Source organism: Eulemur rufifrons, chromosome 29 (assembly GCF_041146395.1).
Source record: "Eulemur rufifrons isolate Redbay chromosome 29, OSU_ERuf_1, whole genome shotgun sequence".
Taxonomy (NCBI): domain Eukaryota; kingdom Metazoa; phylum Chordata; class Mammalia; order Primates; family Lemuridae; genus Eulemur; species Eulemur rufifrons.
This window is the reverse complement of record NC_091011.1, coordinates 90,353,140-90,370,259: the sequence shown is the minus strand read 5'-3', so window position 1 is coordinate 90,370,259 and position 17,120 is coordinate 90,353,140. Positions and strand designations below refer to the sequence as shown.

At 42.0% G+C, this 17,120-nt stretch overlaps 1 protein-coding gene across 5 annotated transcripts; it reads right to left on the bottom strand.

Moving 5' to 3' along the window:
* Nucleotides 1-8,927: 8,927 nt before the first annotated feature.
* On the bottom strand, nucleotides 8,928-14,960 carry GSTK1 (glutathione S-transferase kappa 1). 5 transcript variants are annotated; one of them, XM_069461696.1, is made up of 9 exons: nucleotides 14,810-14,960; nucleotides 14,183-14,264; nucleotides 13,879-14,007; nucleotides 13,490-13,590; nucleotides 13,275-13,310; nucleotides 11,591-11,689; nucleotides 11,025-11,093; nucleotides 10,521-10,614; nucleotides 8,928-10,213 (listed from the first exon to the last, which is right to left on the bottom strand). In XM_069461696.1, exons 1-9 carry the CDS (start codon nucleotides 14,879-14,881, stop codon nucleotides 10,164-10,166), a joined length of 732 nt encoding a protein of 243 aa, XP_069317797.1. In that variant the 5' UTR covers nucleotides 14,882-14,960; the 3' UTR covers nucleotides 8,928-10,163. The 5 variants fall into 5 exon arrangements, with proteins under 5 accessions (XP_069317797.1, XP_069317800.1, XP_069317796.1 ...); XM_069461695.1 differs by having other exon boundaries at nucleotides 8,969-10,213; nucleotides 10,977-11,093; XM_069461697.1 differs by lacking the exon at nucleotides 11,591-11,689 and having other exon boundaries at nucleotides 9,002-10,213; nucleotides 10,977-11,093.
* Nucleotides 14,961-17,120: the final 2,160 nt, after the last annotated feature.

Below are 17,120 nucleotides of genomic sequence, written 5' to 3'. Positions count from 1 at the left end.
TTTGGATATTTTCACATTTTAAAAAAACATAAAGATTTAAGATATGGATTACTAAAATAGAATTCTTTTAGTTAATTAAAAATAATGTATGCTTCCGGTATAAAATTTCACAGTCAAAACAGTTATAGTAAAAAAATAAGTTTCCTTTATACCTCCAAACCTCAGACTCTCAGTCATCTTCCCTAGAGGCAATCTGTTTCCCAACTTTTTCTGGGTATCCCCACCCCAGACAGAGACCATAAATATGCAAAAGTAATACATACAGACTCCCTTTCTTTATACACATGGGAGCATGCTATAGCTATTGCTTTATATTTTGCTTTTTCCACCTAACAATATATGTTGGAGGTTGTCCAATATCAGTATGTACAGACCGAGGGATGAACACGCTTGAAGCTCTGACTCAGGTGAGGCAAGGGCTATATACATAACCTAAACATTTGTACCCCTGTAATATGCTGAAATAAAAAAAAAATTTAAAAATATGTATATAGATCAACATATATAGACCATTTTGTTGCGATTTATTAAAAACATGCAGAAAAGAATTTTACAGTGAACACCCATGTACCCACTACTTAGATTTAATAATTAACATTATAGTATACTTGTTTTATTGCATGTATATTCATATATCCATTTCTTTTATCCATCAATACATCTTATTTTTTGATACATTTTAAAGTAAGTTGAGGACATCAATACGCTTCTGCCTAAATAGTATACTCAGTATGCAGAGAAGTAATTAGAGTTCGATATTTGTTTATAGTTAATTATTTTCCTTTGAGGTAAAATTTGCCTACAATGAAACACACAGATTTTAGTGGGACAATTGCATGAGTTTTGATAAAGACATACACTTGTGTAACCCAAACTCCAATCAAGATAAAAAACATTACTAACACTCAGAAAGTTTCCTCATATATCTTCACAATCAATCCCATACACAAATATTATTTCTTTATTTCTTTGCATCTATTATATATTTTTTTTTCTTTAGAGACAGGGTCTTACTTTGTCACCCAGTCTGGAGTGCAGTGGCAGGATTCACAGCTCACTGCAACCTCTAATGTCTCATCTGCACTCAGGCCATCCTCCTGCCTCAACCTCCCCAGTGGCTGAAACTACAGGTGTGCATCACCGCAGCCAGCTAATTTTTTTATATTTTGTAGAGACGGGGTCTTGCGATGTTGTCAGGTTGGTCTTGAACTGGCCTCAAGCAATCTTCCAGCCTTGGCCTCCCAAAGTACTGGGATTGCAGGCATGAGCCACCACACCTAGCTCCATCTATTATATTCTTTCAAAATATATTTATATATTGTAATATGTCATATAGTTAATTGTATTTTATTTTATAGAACAACTATTAATTTGTTTAGTTACTTTCCAACTGACAGCCATTTAGATTTTTAAAGGATTTTACAATTAATATCTTTCCATAGGTGTTTTTATTCACGTGTCAGAAAATTCCTAAAAGTGAAGTTTTTGATGGGTACTGCCAAATTGTCCTCTAAAGAAATTGTAACAATTCATATTCCCACTGACATTGCAGGAGTGCTTGCTTCTGCACACCCTGAGCAGCAGTGAGTTATCAAGTGTGGATCCAATAAAGTTTTGCCTTGCTGTGCAGGCACTGGTGTAGACAAGCATAGATCAGATAGGAATCACACTCTCAAGGAGCTTATGGTCCAGAAGAGGGAAGATGTCTGTACAACTAACTGTGAGACAAGGTACAAAATGACAAATGTTGGGTAGGGGTCACAAAGTGCTACTGGGGTTCAGGGAGGAGACTTAGTGCTGAGAAGGGTGGGGATCAGGAATGCGTAATGAAGGAGAGGGTTTGTTCACATTCCTTTTGTGTCCATCTCAGTATTAGGCATGGAGTAGACAATAAATATTTGTTGTATTATTTATTGGTCATTAGTGAATAGTTGGTACTTTAATGATTCATGATCTGTTGATCCTCCCTCAATTTCCTCCCCCGCCCCCATACCATTTTTCAGTCTGGTACCAACTGGAGCCTGACACACCCTTGGTTGTGGGTTTGGCCAAGGAGGGAGTTTGGTCTCATGCAAGCCAAGGGTGTTAGTTTCTCCCAAAGACATTGAACGAACTCTGTGGGGTGGGATTAAAGGATGAGTAAGGAGCAGGGGTCCAGCTGGCCTCCCAGTCTCTACTCCGCTCTTACCCGAGGGTCTGAGTGTTTACCTTTCTCTGCTTACACTTTTGCTTGTCCCTAGGAACAGTAGTTGCACAAAGGGCTATGACTCCTCTGAGAAGGAGAATGACAAATCCTGGGCCCCAAACTCCTGTCTTCCACTTGGACTCCCGCATCTCTTTTTCCCTTCTCTCACTCAACTTTCTTCCTGTTTCTTTGTTCCATGTATGAGCATGCTTTGTTTTATTGTACTTCACTTTACTGTGCTTTGCAGGTACTATGTTTTTTACAAACTGAAGATTTGTGGCAACCCTGCATGAGCCCAGTCTATTGATGCCATTTTTCCAACAACAGGTGTTCTCTTCATGTCTCTGTGTCACATTTTGCTAATTCCCACAGTATTTCAAACTTTTGCATTATTATGATGTCTGTTATGGTGATCTGGGATCAATGATCTTTGATGTTACTATTGTAATTGTTTTGGGGCACCACAAATTGTGTCCATATAACACAATGAACTTAACCGATAAAGGCTGTGTGTGTTCTGAGTGCTCCATCTACTGGCCGTTCCCCCATCTCTCTCCCTCTCCTCGGGCATCCCTATTCCCTGAGACCCTATACTGAGACTAGGCCAATTAATAACCCTACTACAATGGCCTCTAAGTGTTCAAGTGAAAGGAAGAGTCTCACGTCTCTCACTTTATATCAAAAACTAGTAATGACTAAACTTAATAAGGAAGGCATGTTGAAAGCTGAGATAGGCTCAGCTAAGCCTATCACTCAACAGTTAGCTGAGTTATGAATACAAAGAAAAATTTCTTGAAGGAAATTGAAAGTGCTACTCCAGTAAGTACACGAATGATAAAGCAAAACAGCCTCATTGCTGACATGGAGAAAGTTTTACTGTTCTGTATAGACGATCAAACCAGCCAAAGCCTAATCCAGAGCAAAGTTCTAACTTTTTTCAATTCAATGAAGACTGAGAGAAGTGAAGAAGCTGCAGAAGGAAAGTTTGAAGCTAACAGAGGTTGGTTCATGAGATTTAAGTAAAGAAGCCCTCTCCCTAACATAAAAATGCAAGGCGAAGCCCCAAGTGCTGATGCAGAAGCTGCAGCAAGTGATCCAGCAGAGCTAGCTAAGATCATTAACGAAGGTGGCTATACTAAACAACAGATTTTCAATGTAGACAAAATAGCCTTTTATAGGAAGAAGATGCCATCTAGTATTTTCATAGCTATAGAGAAGTCAATGTCTGTCTTCAGAGATTCAAAGGACAGGCTGACTCTTTTGTGAGGGCTTAATGCACTTGGTGACTTTAAGTTGAAGCCAGTACTCACCATTTTGAAAATCCTAGGGCCCTTAAGAATGATACTAGATTTACTCTGCCTGTGCTCTATAAATGGAGCATCAAAGCCTGGATGACAGGACATCTGTTTACAACATGGTTTACTGAATCTTTTAAGCTCACCATTGAGACCTATTGCCCAGAAAAAAGATTCTTTCAAAATATTACTGCTCACTGACAATACACCTAGTCACCAAAGAGCGCTGATGGAGATGTACAAGGAGATTAATGTCATTTTCATGCCTGTTAACACAACATCTATTCTGCAGCCCATGGAACAAGGAGTGGTTTTGACTTCCAAGTCTTATTATGTAAGAAATACATTTTGCAAGGCTACGGTGGTCACAGAGAATGATTCCTCTGATGGATCTGGGCAAAGTAAACTGAAAACCTTCTGGAAAGGATTCACTATTCTAGATGCCAGTAAGAACACCCATTAATCATGGGAGGGGAAGGTCAAAATATCAACATTAACACAAGTTTAAAAGAAGTTGATTTCAACCTTCATGGATGACTTTGAGGGACTCAAGAGTTCAGTGGAGCAAGTAGTTAAAGACGTGGTAAAAATAGCAAAAGGACAAGAATTAGAATTGGCGCCTGAAGATTTGACTGAATTGCTGCAATCTCATGGTAAAACCTGAATGGATGAGGAGTTGCTTCTTACAGATGAACAAAGAAAGTGGTTTCTTGAGAAGGAAACTATTCCTGGTGAAGATGCTGTGAACATTGTTGAAATGACAGCAAAGGGTTTAGAATATTACATAAACTTAGTTGATAAAGCAGTGGCAGAGTTTAAGAGGATTGACTCCAATTTTGAGAGAAGTTCTGTGGGTAAATTCCTATCAAACAGCATTGAATGCTACAGAGAAATCTTTCATGAAGGGAAGAGTCAATCAATGCAGCAAACTTCATTGTTGTCTTATTTGAAGAAATTGCCATAGCCACCCCAGCCTTCAGCATCCACTACCCTGGTGTACAGTAACGTGCTGTACAGGTGTGTAGTCTAGGACCAATAGGCCATACCATATAGCCTAGGTGTGCAGTAGGCTATACCACCTAGGTTTCTGTAAGTACTGTACACTCTGTTGTGTTCACACAACAAAGAAATTGTCTAACGATGCATTTCTCAGAATGTATCTTCTATTAAGTGCTACATGACTCTGTGTGTGTGTGTGTGTGTGTGTGTGTATGTATACATACATATAATACCATATTTTAAAAATCCATTCATCTGTTGATGGACACTTAGGTTGATTCCATATCTTGGCTATTGTGAGTATGATACAATGAACATAGGAGTGCAGATATCTCTTTGACATAATGATTTCTTTTGGATATATACTCAGAAGTGGGATTGATGAATCATATGGTAGTTCCATTTTTAGTTTTTTCAGGAACCTCCATAATGTCTGTACTAATTTATATTTCTACCAATAGCATACAAGGATTCTGTTTTCTCCATATCCTTACCAATACCTGTTATCTTTTGTCTTTTTGATAATTGCCATTCTGACAAGATGTGAGGTGCTTTGTCATTGTGATTTTAATTTGCACTTCCCTGATGATTAGTAATGCTGAGTATTTTTTCAAATAAGCCTGTTGCCCATTTGGTCTTCTTTTAAGAAATGTCTATTCAAGTCCTTTTACCATTTTTAATTTTATTATTTGTTTTCTTGCTATTGAGTTCCTTATATATTTTGAATATTAATCCCTTGTCAGATGAATAGTTTGAAAATATTTTCTCCTGCTCTGTGGGTTTAATATGTAAATATCCCAACTCACATAAAAGAGGATAGTATAAAGAGCTCCCCATGTATCCATCACTCAGCTTCAACAATTATCAACATTTTGCCACTCGGTTTCTTTTATTCCTTCCCACCTCTCACCTTTTAAAAAGCATCTTGTTACCTGTATCCTAAATATTTCAAAATGCAATTCCAACTGATAAGAACTTTTTGTGCACAGCCACTCTGCCATTATCACACATAATGAAATTAACATTAATTCTTTAATATTACCTAATAGTTCATATCATTTTCTTCTATTGTCTCAAAAATATATTCTTACAGTTTGTACATTCTTTCAGAATCTATTATTAAAAACAATGTAGAAATTTCCCAAAACAATCCAGTTAGAAAATGGGCTAAAGACATGAGCAGACATTTCACTGAAGAGGTACAGATGGCAAATAGCACATGAAAATATGTTCTCTTCAACATCTTTGGTCATTGGGAAAATGCACATTAAAACCACAATAAGATACCACTACACGTCTATCAGAATGGCTAAAATAAAAAATAGTAATAACAGTAAATGCTGGTGAGGATGTGGGGAAACTGGATCACTCATGCATTGCTGGTAGAAAAGTGAAATGGTACAGCTACTCTGGAAAAGAGTGTAACTGTTTCTTACAAAACTAAACATGCACTTACCATAGGACCCAGAAATTGTACTCCTGGGCACTTACCTCAGACAAATGAAAACTTATGTGCACACAAAAACCTGTATGTGTTTGGAGCAGCTTTATTTGTAATAGCCCCAGACTGGAAACAACTCAAATGTACTTCAATAGGTGAGTGGTTAAAAACACTTAGTACATGCATACAATGCACTACTCTTCATCAATAAAGGAACAAACTTTTGATACATGCCAAAACCTTGGGTAGGCAGGGCGCGGTGGCTCACGCCTGTAATCCTAGCACTCTGGGAGGCCGAGGCCGGAGGATCACTCAAGGTCAGGAGTTCGAGACCCGCCTCAGCAAGAGCGAGACCCCGTCTCTACTAAAAATAGAAAGAAATGATCTGGACAACTAAAAATATATATAGAAAAAAACATTAGCCGGGCATGATGGCGCATGCCTGTAGTCCCAGCTACTCGGGAGGCTGAGGCAGAAGGATTGCTTGAGCCCAGAAGTTGGAGGTTGCTGTGAGCTAGGCTGACGCCACAGCACTCTAGCCTAGGCAACAGAGTGAGACTCTGTCTCAAAAAAAAAAAAAAATAAATGAAATAAAAAAGAAGAAAAGAAAAGCAAAGAAAGAAAACTCAAATTTAAAAAATTAAAAAAAAAAAAAAAACAAAAAAACCTTGGGTAGATCTCAAGGGAAATAAATGGAAAGAAAACAATAAAATCTGGCCGGGCGCGGTGGCTCACGCCTGTAATCCTAGCACTCTGGGAGGCCGAGTTGGGCGGATTGTTTGAGCTCAGGAGTTCGAGACCAGCCTGAGCAAGAGCGAGACCCCACCTCTACTAAAAATAGAAAGAAATTATATGGACAGCTAAAAATATATATAGAAAAAATTAGCCGGGCATGGTGGTGCATGCCTGTAGTCCCAGCTACTCGGGAGGCTGAGACAGGAGGATCGCTTGAGCTCAGGAGTTTGAGGTTGCTGTGAGCTAGGCTGACGCCACGGCACTCACTCTAGCCTGGGCAACAGAGTGAGACTCTGTCTCAAAAAAAAAAAAAAAAAAAAGAAAACAATAAAATCTGATTCCATCTATTTAACATTCCTGAAATGACAAGATTATATGAAGAACAGATCAGTGATTGCCAGGGGTTAGGGAAGTGGGGAGGAAGGAAGGAAAGGAGGTGGCTGTGGCTATAAAAGGGTAGCAGGAGGGGTCCTTATGCTGGAATCATTCTGTATCTTAACTGTGGTGGTGGTCACAGGAGTCTACATGTGATAAAATTATGTGGAACCATTAATAAATACAGATTCACAAATGAATGTGTAAAACTGCTGAAATCTGAATAAAGTGGATGGGTCGTATCAATGTCGATTTCCTGGTTGTATTATACTATAGTTAAGCCTGATGTTACCATTGGGGAAAGTGTGTGAAGAGCATATGGAATCTCTCTGTATTATGTCTTACAAGAAGGATATATAAAAAACTAGAGTTGGAATGAGGGCAAGAAGGAGGGGACTCTCCAGTTTTCACTTGTCTTGCTTTCACTGTTTTTGTTTGACTTTATCATATGCATGCATTTTTTAAAATTACTACTCGTGTTTAGCCCTGTAAAAAAAAAAATCGCTTCTAGAAAATTTACCTAAGAAAATACATATATAACAAGGTTGTTTTGGAAGCATAAATCTTGGAATTTTAATTATAATGCAAGAAAGTGGCTCAGTAATGAATTCTGAGTATTGGGGTAATTGGGGATTTCATATTCCATTACAACTATTGATCTGAAGGGGATGGAGGTAGACACTAAGTCTGAAACCGTCCTTGGAGTAGAAGAAAAGAGTATTCCTCTATTAACAAACATACAGTTGCTTTCCAGGCCTTTTCCCTTTCTTGTTTTGGATTCTGTTTGGTAGTTCAGAAATTATAAGCTGGACCATGAGCGTAAGGATTAGTCTAGAAATTGTCTAGTTCCTCCAGAGAAGATTAAAGTTAGCCATTGGATTAGGAAAATAGGAGACAAAGTCTTTAAAGGAAGATTGGGCAGAGTGGGGAAATATGCGTCTACCATACAACATTATCCCACTTAAGCCCTGGAGAAGGCTCATGATTAAGTTAAGCAATTAATACATTTAGAGAACAATGGGAAGAATGCACAGTTGTACCACAATGTAAACCTACAAAGCTTTTTTTTTCATTTAACTATTTTTTTGTCTACGAGAATGTGATCATTAAAAAAATGAAAATTTAAAAGAAGTATACAAAGAAAATGGAAAGATTTTGACATATTTTATTCAAGAATATATTAATGTCCTCTGTATTATATTTTTATACATCAAGACATATTGAAAACATGCTATATAGTTTTGTCTTTTTCTGATCAATATTATATCCTAGGAACTTCCGATGTTCTTAAAAACTCTTCAGAAATATAATTTTTGATGGCTATGAAAACATCACCTCCTGAATGTACCATAATTTATTCAAGTATTCTTCTGCTGTTAGATGTTCCAGTTGTTCACAATTTTTGTTTTTTTGTTGTTGTCGTTGTTTTGAGACAGAGTCTCGCTCTGTTGCCCGGGCTAGAGTGCCGTAGCATCAAGCTCATAGCAACCTCAAACTCCTGGGCTCAAGCAATCCTTCTGCCTCAGCCTCCTGAGTAGCTGGGACTACAGACATGTGCCACCATGCCTGGCTAATTTTTTTCTATATATATTTTTAGCTGTCCAGATCATTTGTGTTTTTAGTAGAGATGGGGTTTCGCTCTTGCTCAGGCGGGTCTCGAACTTCTGACCTGGAGCAATCCCGCCCCCCCCTTGGCCTTCCAGAGTGCTAGGATTATAGGCGTGAGCCACCACGCCCGGCCTATTCACAATTTTTGATACCAACAAATAGTGCTGAGATGAGCATATTTATTCATAAAACTGTCTCCACTCACAGTGTTCTGGGCAGCTTTGATTTATAGGAAGTTACATTTTGTTTTAATTCATTATATTTTTTTAAAGATTGGACATCTTTCCATATTTTTATTTTATATTAACTATACATGTCATGAAACTCCTTTGAAAAGGGGAGTACTTAATTTCGAGATGTACTTTTGACATTGCTTCACAGATAAGCCTGGTGAAGACGATTTTACCCCGAAGGATGCTGGAGTCATGGGAAAGGAGAAAGAGGAGGGTGATAGAAAGTAATGGGGGATGGAAGGGGAAAATGGGATATGAGACGAGAAAGGACCAGAGGGAGGGGTGGAAGGGAAGGTGGCATCCACTTGCAAAGCCCCTCTACTCTATCGAAGGCTCTGCATTTGGTTTCCAACAGGTGTCCCAGTGTGGTTTCAGCTTCCAAATAAGAGTATTCTCAAAGAAGTCAAAATACTATTGACACTCAAGGGACTGTAATTATTGCACAGTGGCCACAGAGCCAGTGACTTTGGGTCACTAGCTGGAGGGATGGGAAAGCTCTAGGGATGTGGGAGGGAACAGGGGTTGTCCTAGTCCAGGGAGAGAAGCCTCAGGGTTTTCTCAGGGTCTGCTGTGCAACTTCTTCAGGCCATGGCCACTCCATCCGGACTCCCTGCACTGCCTTGCCTTGGTTCTGCTGGTCCGTGTAGCTAGACCTGGTTTAAATATCTGGGCACAAGCTCAGTCATATGCTAATTCCCTTGCTGTTCACTCCCACTGGGCCTGTGGTCCCAGCCCTTCTGACCATGGCTGGTCAGAAGACAGTAAATGCCAAACTAGTTACTTGCAGAGTCCATCTGGCTTACTCTTCTGTCCCTGACAGAGAGACCAAGGGGGGACTATTTCTTTCTTTATAAAAAAAGGGGGCACTATTCTCACTCCTTCTGCACAAGCTGCCCAAGGCTGGCTGTGTGGCTGGGCTGGCTGGAAGTACAGGAAGAGCTCTTCTTCCCCAACCCCTAGAATGGGCATGACGTGTGCACAGGCATGAGAATAAGCCAACAACCCCAGGACAGACACAGACCTGGAAACGTTTGCCTAATGGCATTAGGTTTATTTTGTGGGACAGCAGAATTTAGGGCTCTCCAAAAGGCACATAAGGCACAGAAGTACAGGCTGCCACAGCCTAGCAGTGGACCCCTGCCCAGCATCCCTGGGGGGGGGGGGCAGGGGGAAGACAGGATACCTCTACCAGGTAGAGAAACCAGAGCCCCAGTGCCCTATGGTATGTGTGTGTGGGGGGTGGGGAGATGGCCTGTTTTTTTATACCAATAGTTTACTTCCTCTGGGCAGTCTTAAAGTCTGGCATTCATGGCTGGAGGTACAGGGCCCATCCACTTCTCTCCTGGATGAAGAAAATCACACACTCTACACACTGATTTCAGGTGTGTTGGCAGCAGAAGTTAGCCCCCTAAGTCCCCAGGAATTTTCTAGAAAGATCCTTCTTGGCTTCAAGAAACAGAAGGTTTCCTTCTCTCCTATGGGGGTGAAGGTGGCCCCTCCCCGTTCAAATGAGAAGCACTATCTGTATAAGGCTCCGTTCTTGGAAGTGCCAAGAATATTTTTTGCTCTGAAACCCTCCTTCTGGTCAACTGATATAATGGAGGTGGGGCTGGGGTCAAAGGCAGCCCAGCATTGAACCTTTAACTTACCCAGCAGGTACGCCAGCAACTCCATCCGGTCAGAGCCAAATAACATGTGAGTTTGGCCATCCACGTGGGCCACAGTGATGGGCAGCCCAAAGGCCTGGAGAAAGCAGTTACAGTGCAGGGAGGAAGGGGATGGAATAGGAATTTGTCAGGTTGGGGTTGAAGGCTTTGACAAGTTGGGGTCACAGAAGCAAAGTCGCCAAAGAGGCATTTGATAAGAGGCCCCAGGTACCTTCTCTGTTTCTAACCCTCAGATGCTCTCTTTTCTCTCACCACTAATCTCTTTTCTTTCCATCCCTTGAGCTCAGGGAAAGAAAGAAAGAAGATGAGGGTTGTCTTAGGAGCATCAGGGAAGACTCATGATGGGGAGGAGGTTTTGGACAGGAGCATGGGGACCCAGAGATTCTCAGTCTCTGCCTTTAGGACAGGGGCTGGAAAGACACATAAAGAGTTGCTCACCCCGTATCTGCAGGCTGCCTCAGTGGTCTCCTTGAGCTGGTTCCTCACCTTTGGTGTTGAAATCTTTTCCAGAATTCCTTGGGCTTGTTCTATAGTCATACCAGCCTTCTCTGCAGCCTAAAGGGGTGTGGTGGGGAACACAACTGTGTCTGCACTGTGGGAGGTGGGGCTCTCAGGAGAAAACTCTGATCTTTTTATTTTCTGCCCAAGATTTCCTGGCAATGCCTTTACCCACCCACAAGTGGGGATCTGTCATTGCCAAGAGGAATAGTTTCCTTTTTCCCAAGTCTTGAGATGGGTGAAAAAAGTGGGTGGCAGAGTCACAGTCACAGGAATTAATGCTGTGGTATATCTTAGAGTCCAGCTAGCCAGACTTCTTCATTTCACAAACGAGGAGCCTAAAGTCCAGAGGTGCTATACTACTTGCTCAGAGTTACAGAGCTTGTTAGTAGCAGAGCCAATTAAGTCCCCAGAATTCAAGTCCAGGCCTCTTTCCTTCTTACTTCTCAGAATTTCTGAATATCTCATGCTTTATTTGAATCAAGAGATGGGTTCTAATTTCCATACAATTTCCTAAGGACTTAGGAACAATGCACATGGCTGCAGCCACCTACCTGGCTTCCAGATAAGGATAAAGGCTTCAGTTTGCGTTTTGCTGTTGTTTGGGATCTGTGGTTCTCAACCTTGGCTGCACATTTGAATTTCTTGGGGAGCTTTAAAAAAATCTCCATGTGCAGGGTTTTGGGGGGCTGGGGAGGTTAGCGCTGAGGTGCTCCAGGTAATTCTAATATACAGCCGAATTTGATAACCACTGCAACTTGACCTCCTACACCTGAAGCGGATTCATGAAGTTATGCAGTCCATCCTAATGAGGCACTGTCTTTGACTTTGCTAAATTAGAGAATTGTGTTCCAGACCAAATGTTTAACAATAGGGAAATGGTTAAGTAAACAAAAATAAGTTCACTGAATGGAAATGCTATGTGGAAATGAAGAACTATACTTTCAAAGAGTTAAAAAAGACATGGAAGGCCGGGCGCGGTGGCTCACGCCTGTAATCCTAGCACTCTGGGAGGCCGAGGTGGGCGGATCGTTTGAGCTCAGGAGTTCGAGACCAGCCTGAGCAAGAGCGAGACCCCATCTCTACTAAAAATAGAAAGAAATTATATGGACAGCTAAAAATATATATAGAAAAAATTAGGCGGGCATGGTGGTGCATGCCTGTAGTCCCAGCTACTCAGGAGGCTGAGACAAGAGGATCGCTTGAGCTCAGGAGTTTGAGGTTGCTGTGAGCTAGGCTGACGCCACGGCACTCACTCTAGCCTGGGCAACAGAGTGAGACTCTGTCTCAAAAAAAAAAAAAAAAAAAAAAAAAAAAAAGACATGGAAAATGACTGTTAAATATTAAGTAAAAAAGTTAGTGGTGCATGCCTATAGTCTCGGCTACTAGGGAGGCTGAGGCAGGAGGATTGCTTGAGCCAAGGAGTTTGAGGTTGCTGTGAGCTAGGCTGACACCACAGCACTCTAGCCTGGGTGACAGAGCGAGACTCTGTCTCACAAAAAAAAATAAAAAATAAAAAAAAATAAAGTAAAAATCATGCATATACTTTGTAGGAATAAAGACACTAGGAGATATATTGGCTGTTCTTTATACATTTAACTTTTGTGTGACCTGTCATTTTATAAATTAAATTTGAATATGCCTCAGCGATGTTTTTGGTAAACTGGAGGGAAAAATCTTGTTTTGAATTTCCTGATTTAATCCTGCAGAAAAACTTAACTTTTTATACCTCTGTCTACGGCTGGCTGGTTTGAATGTTTTGAACTATTTCCATTTGTTCTTATACAGGCTTCTGTATAATTCTGGCATTAGTCAGTTACTTTTTTTGTTGTTGCTGTTGTTTTTGTGAAACTTCTTTTTAAAAGTGTCCTGCTTTCCACTCTGGATGTGTTGGTGGGGTTTGTGTTGGAGTTCTTGGAGACTTGCGAATACTCTGTTCCTCCCCATCTGGGGGTTCTACCACTTAACCATCTTTCTCTCTCTGACTTTTTTCATGAAATAAATTATACCCATGTATTGTTCCTCTTGCACTTCCCCCTTCAACCATAAGATATTCTTTTGAGAATCCTCTTCGTTCCAACTTTTCAGTAATTTGTCCCCTCAAACACAGACATTCTTTTCCCTCAAATAACTATGACCTTTTCCACGCAATAAAAAACAACTGTCCCCCTCACCTCCAAACAACAACGGCTCTCAGATTCCCTGTGAGCGCAGTGGGGGCGGAGCCAGGGCACTTACCGCCAAGATGCTCTGGGGCTCCGTGATGTCCTCATCCTGGGAAGAAGAGAATGCTAAGCAGGAAGCGGGCGGCAAGGAGAGAGAGATACCGGATGGAGGGCAGTAGGTCAGTGAATGACAGGGGAGGGCAGGATGATGGCCCTGGAAGCGGGCCTGGGGAGGGTCAGAAAATCACCCAGCGTCCTCCCAGAGGATTCCCAGAGCCCCGCCCTCACCCGTGACCAGACGCGCATCCACAGCTCCCGGGACACTTTCTCCAGCATCTCTGGGTGCTCCAGGCTCAGGGCGGTGAGGAACCGCATGGCGGACAAACTTCCTGCGGGGCAGAGGCACTCCTGATGGAGGACCAGCTCTTCCTTGCTTCTAATATTCCCCACAGCTCAATCGCCCTCAGCCTGTCTCCTGTTTTTCATAACCAAGTTGCGATGTGCCTGCTCTTCCTCCCTTTCATGCCCGGCAACCTTCAGCTCCCTCAACTCTGACCCTGAGGTGTCCCAAGGCATGCTTCATTTCGGTTAGTCTCCTGAGCCCTCCTTCCTAACCCCCCAACCTCGGACTTCTCTGCTCTCCACAGGACACTACACCTGCTTCCCACTCTCTTCACCTTTTTCAAGGATCACAGAGAAGAAATCCTTGGGGAACTGGATGGGAATCTGGAAATGCTGTCTCAGGAGCTTAATGTCCTGACTCAGGTATTGCGCTTTGCGGGGAAGCAGAGCTGGCGGCTTGTTTCCTGCAAGTGGAAGGTGGGCACGTTAGTGAGAGAAGACCTAAGCGTCCTGGGTCTTGAGCAGAGGGCAACTTACTAGCTGCCGGTACCAATATAAAGACCTAGCTGAGGACAGCTCCCCCAGGCCATTGAAATCATCACCCCCCACTCCCTGCAGGAAACACCTCTCCCTCTGTACCACTGTCTTTCATGATCCCTGCTATGAGGCTTGGCCGCAACTGCAGCTTGATGTTCCAGATGTTCTGATACCGGCAAAGGACCTGCCAGGGCAGAGGTGAAGAACAAGAGCCAGGGTGTAAGATGACAAAGTGAAACGGCTGAGGGAAAGGGAAGAGCATTTTCATGGCAAGCAACTAGCCAGAGGCTCTAATGCAGAGTAGATGTGGACAACCTAAATTGTTTGGTTTGAAATGGCAGAACTCTCTCCACTTCTAAAACTCGATTCCAGGATTTTTGCTCCAGTGGATGGTTTCCATTCTGTTCTATACCCCGCCCCCCAATTGCCATCGGAGGGCAAAGAGGTGGCTGTGCCATGGATTTCTCCTAGAGTTTTTGGAGTTGCTCCTCCTCTTCTCAACCACCGCGGGAAAAATACTGTCTTACGATATAAAGGCTCGACTTGGAGCCAGGACTTTATCCCGTTTAAAAGCACAAAGTGACCTTCAGCCTTGGCGCGGGCTCTATTTATCCTAACTCCCTGGGCAGCGCCAGGAATCTCACGAGCCCTATGTCCCTGCGCCCAGCGCTCGCTCTTCCCTCTGCCCTCACCCTCCAGGCCCCGCCGAGGCGGCTCCCCGAGCGTCACCTCGAAGCCCAGCCAGGAGTAGGGGGACAGCACGTCGTAGAAGAGCTCCAGGGTGCGCGGTAGGGGCCCCATGCTGCAGCGCTCGGGTGGCGATGGCGCAGCAAGCGCGGCTCCGGAAGAGCGGCGGCGCCAGTTCCTTTCCTGCAGCGCCACAGGCACCGCCCCGAGCACCGCCCCGAGCACCGCCCCCGCCTCCGCCCCGCAGCCTTGGCCGAGAGACCTGCGCGGAGGCGGGGGTGCGGAGAGGAGGGTTCCCTGGGGAGCGCGCAGGCGTGGGGCGCAGAGCGCCGCGCACCTCCGGGTCAACGACCTGCTCTGGGTGGAGTCTGGGGTGAAGCTTGTGGTCTGCGATGCTTGCAGTGCCTGTCACTTAGCTGTGCGCCTTTGACAAGCTCCTCGACCTTTCCGAACCTCAGTTTCCTCATGCCGCATACAAATGGGCGATACGTAATAATAATCCCTACCTCACGTCGAGTTGTGAGGAATGAGGGGGTCCAATAAATGTTAGGCCTTATTATGTTGCTTGGTAGTTGCATGAACCTCGGACTGGAGAGAGTAAGTTCCAACAGGACATGTTTTCTCGTGCTCGCTTTCTCAAGATTAGCACAATGCTTGAAAAAATATTTGACAATCAACACATTTTTTGAGTGAGTGAAAGAAAGCAGGACAGGTTGGGAATGGGGAGTCCTCAATGCAGTGATAGTTGTGGGGGATAATGTGGGAGGATCTGCCCTGTTTGCATTTGCAAATACATAAGTCATATTGGCTTATATTGGGATTACATTTAATGCAAAGAAACAGAATTTTTTAAAATCCCATTTAATTTTATTAAAATTATTTTTACCATTACTAATTTTGTAAGTTGGAAGACACATTATAGAAATTCCTTGGGGAAACAACTCTGGTTTATCAAGAACACAAAGAGATAAGATAAACCTCTCCGGGGTAGAGCATACAAAATGGAATGAGAAATGCTGTTATCTTCAACCACTTGCAAAGGTCAACATTCACTGAAACTGAGCAGTTATACTTTTGTTTTTCTTCAGTAATAATAATTTAAAAGTGTCCAAGAGCTAATTCAGCATGGTAATATAAGATTTTATTTTAAAAGTAGGTAATCATTTATTTTTAAAAACCTTTATATTTGGAAATAATTTTAAGCTTATAGAAGAGTTGTAAAGATAGTATAGTTTCTGATTATGCTTCACACAGTTTCCCCTAATGTGAACATCTTACATAAACATGGTATAATGATCAAAACAAATACATTAACATTAGTGTATTATTAACTAAATTACAGACTTTATTCAGATTTCACCAGTTTTTCCACTAATGTCTTTTTACTGTTCCAGAATCCAATCCAGCATACCACACAGCATTTATTAATAGTTGTCCTGTCTCTTTAGTCTCCTGTCTATGCAAGTTTCTTGGCCTTTTCTTGTGTTTCATGACCTTGACACTTTTGAAAAGTATTGATCAGCTATTTTGTAATGTCCCTCCATTTAAGTTTGTCTGATGTCTTCTCAGAATTAGACTAGAGTTAGAATTTTTTGTAGAATACCACAGAGGTGAAGTGCCCTTCTCCTCACATCTTGCCAAAGGGTGCATGATATCAATATATAACTAATCACAGTGATGTTAACCTTGATCCTCTGGTTAAGGTGGAGCAACTGTCAAGTTTCTCTGCTGTAAAATAATCATTTCCCCCTTTTTATACTCTGTTCCTTGGAAGGGAGTCACTAAGTGAAGCCTATACTGGTGGTGAGTGCAGGGGTTGGGTAGGCTGTCTAACTCCTGGAGGGAAGAATATTAAAGAATTTGTTGACATATGTTAAAATCACCATTAATAATTATTAATTAATATATGTGGGAGACATACTTTGAGGCTATGCAAATATCCTGTTGCTCCTTAAACTTTCACCCTTCAATTTTATCATCCATCAGTGGATCTTGCCTGCACCAATTATTACTGTGGTGTTCTCATGATGTTTTCTACTTCCCTCATTTCTTTAGGTTTATTAAATGGAATTCTTCTGACAGGAAAATTATCCCTTAGTTCCATTTATTTATTTATTTATTCCGTCAATTATTTATATCAGTATGGACTCATTGTTTTAAGAATCATAGAATTATAAAATACTGATCTGAGTTTCTATACTCTGCCTCCATACACTATCATGATGGTGATGATGATGATGTTGGCCCCTGTTGTAAATAATATGTAGTGGGAACAACAACGACAAAAATATATATACTTAGGGCACACAATGGACAGCTAAAAAAATAAAGAACAAAAGAAAAAAATATATAT

Coding starts and splice junctions, on each gene's coding strand:
- GSTK1 (XM_069461695.1), bottom strand. CDS start 14,881: ATGGGGCCCCTACCGCGCACCCTGGAGCTCTTCTACGACGTGCTGTCC. Junction 14,265..14,809: donor ACTCCTGGCTGGGCTTCGAG/GTGACGCTCGGG, acceptor CTGCCCTGGCAG/GTCCTTTGCCGGTATCAGAA. Junction 10,214..10,520: donor GTTGCTGGCGTACCTGCTGG/GTAAGTTAAAGG, acceptor TTCTTCATCCAG/GAGAGAAGTGGATGGGCCCT.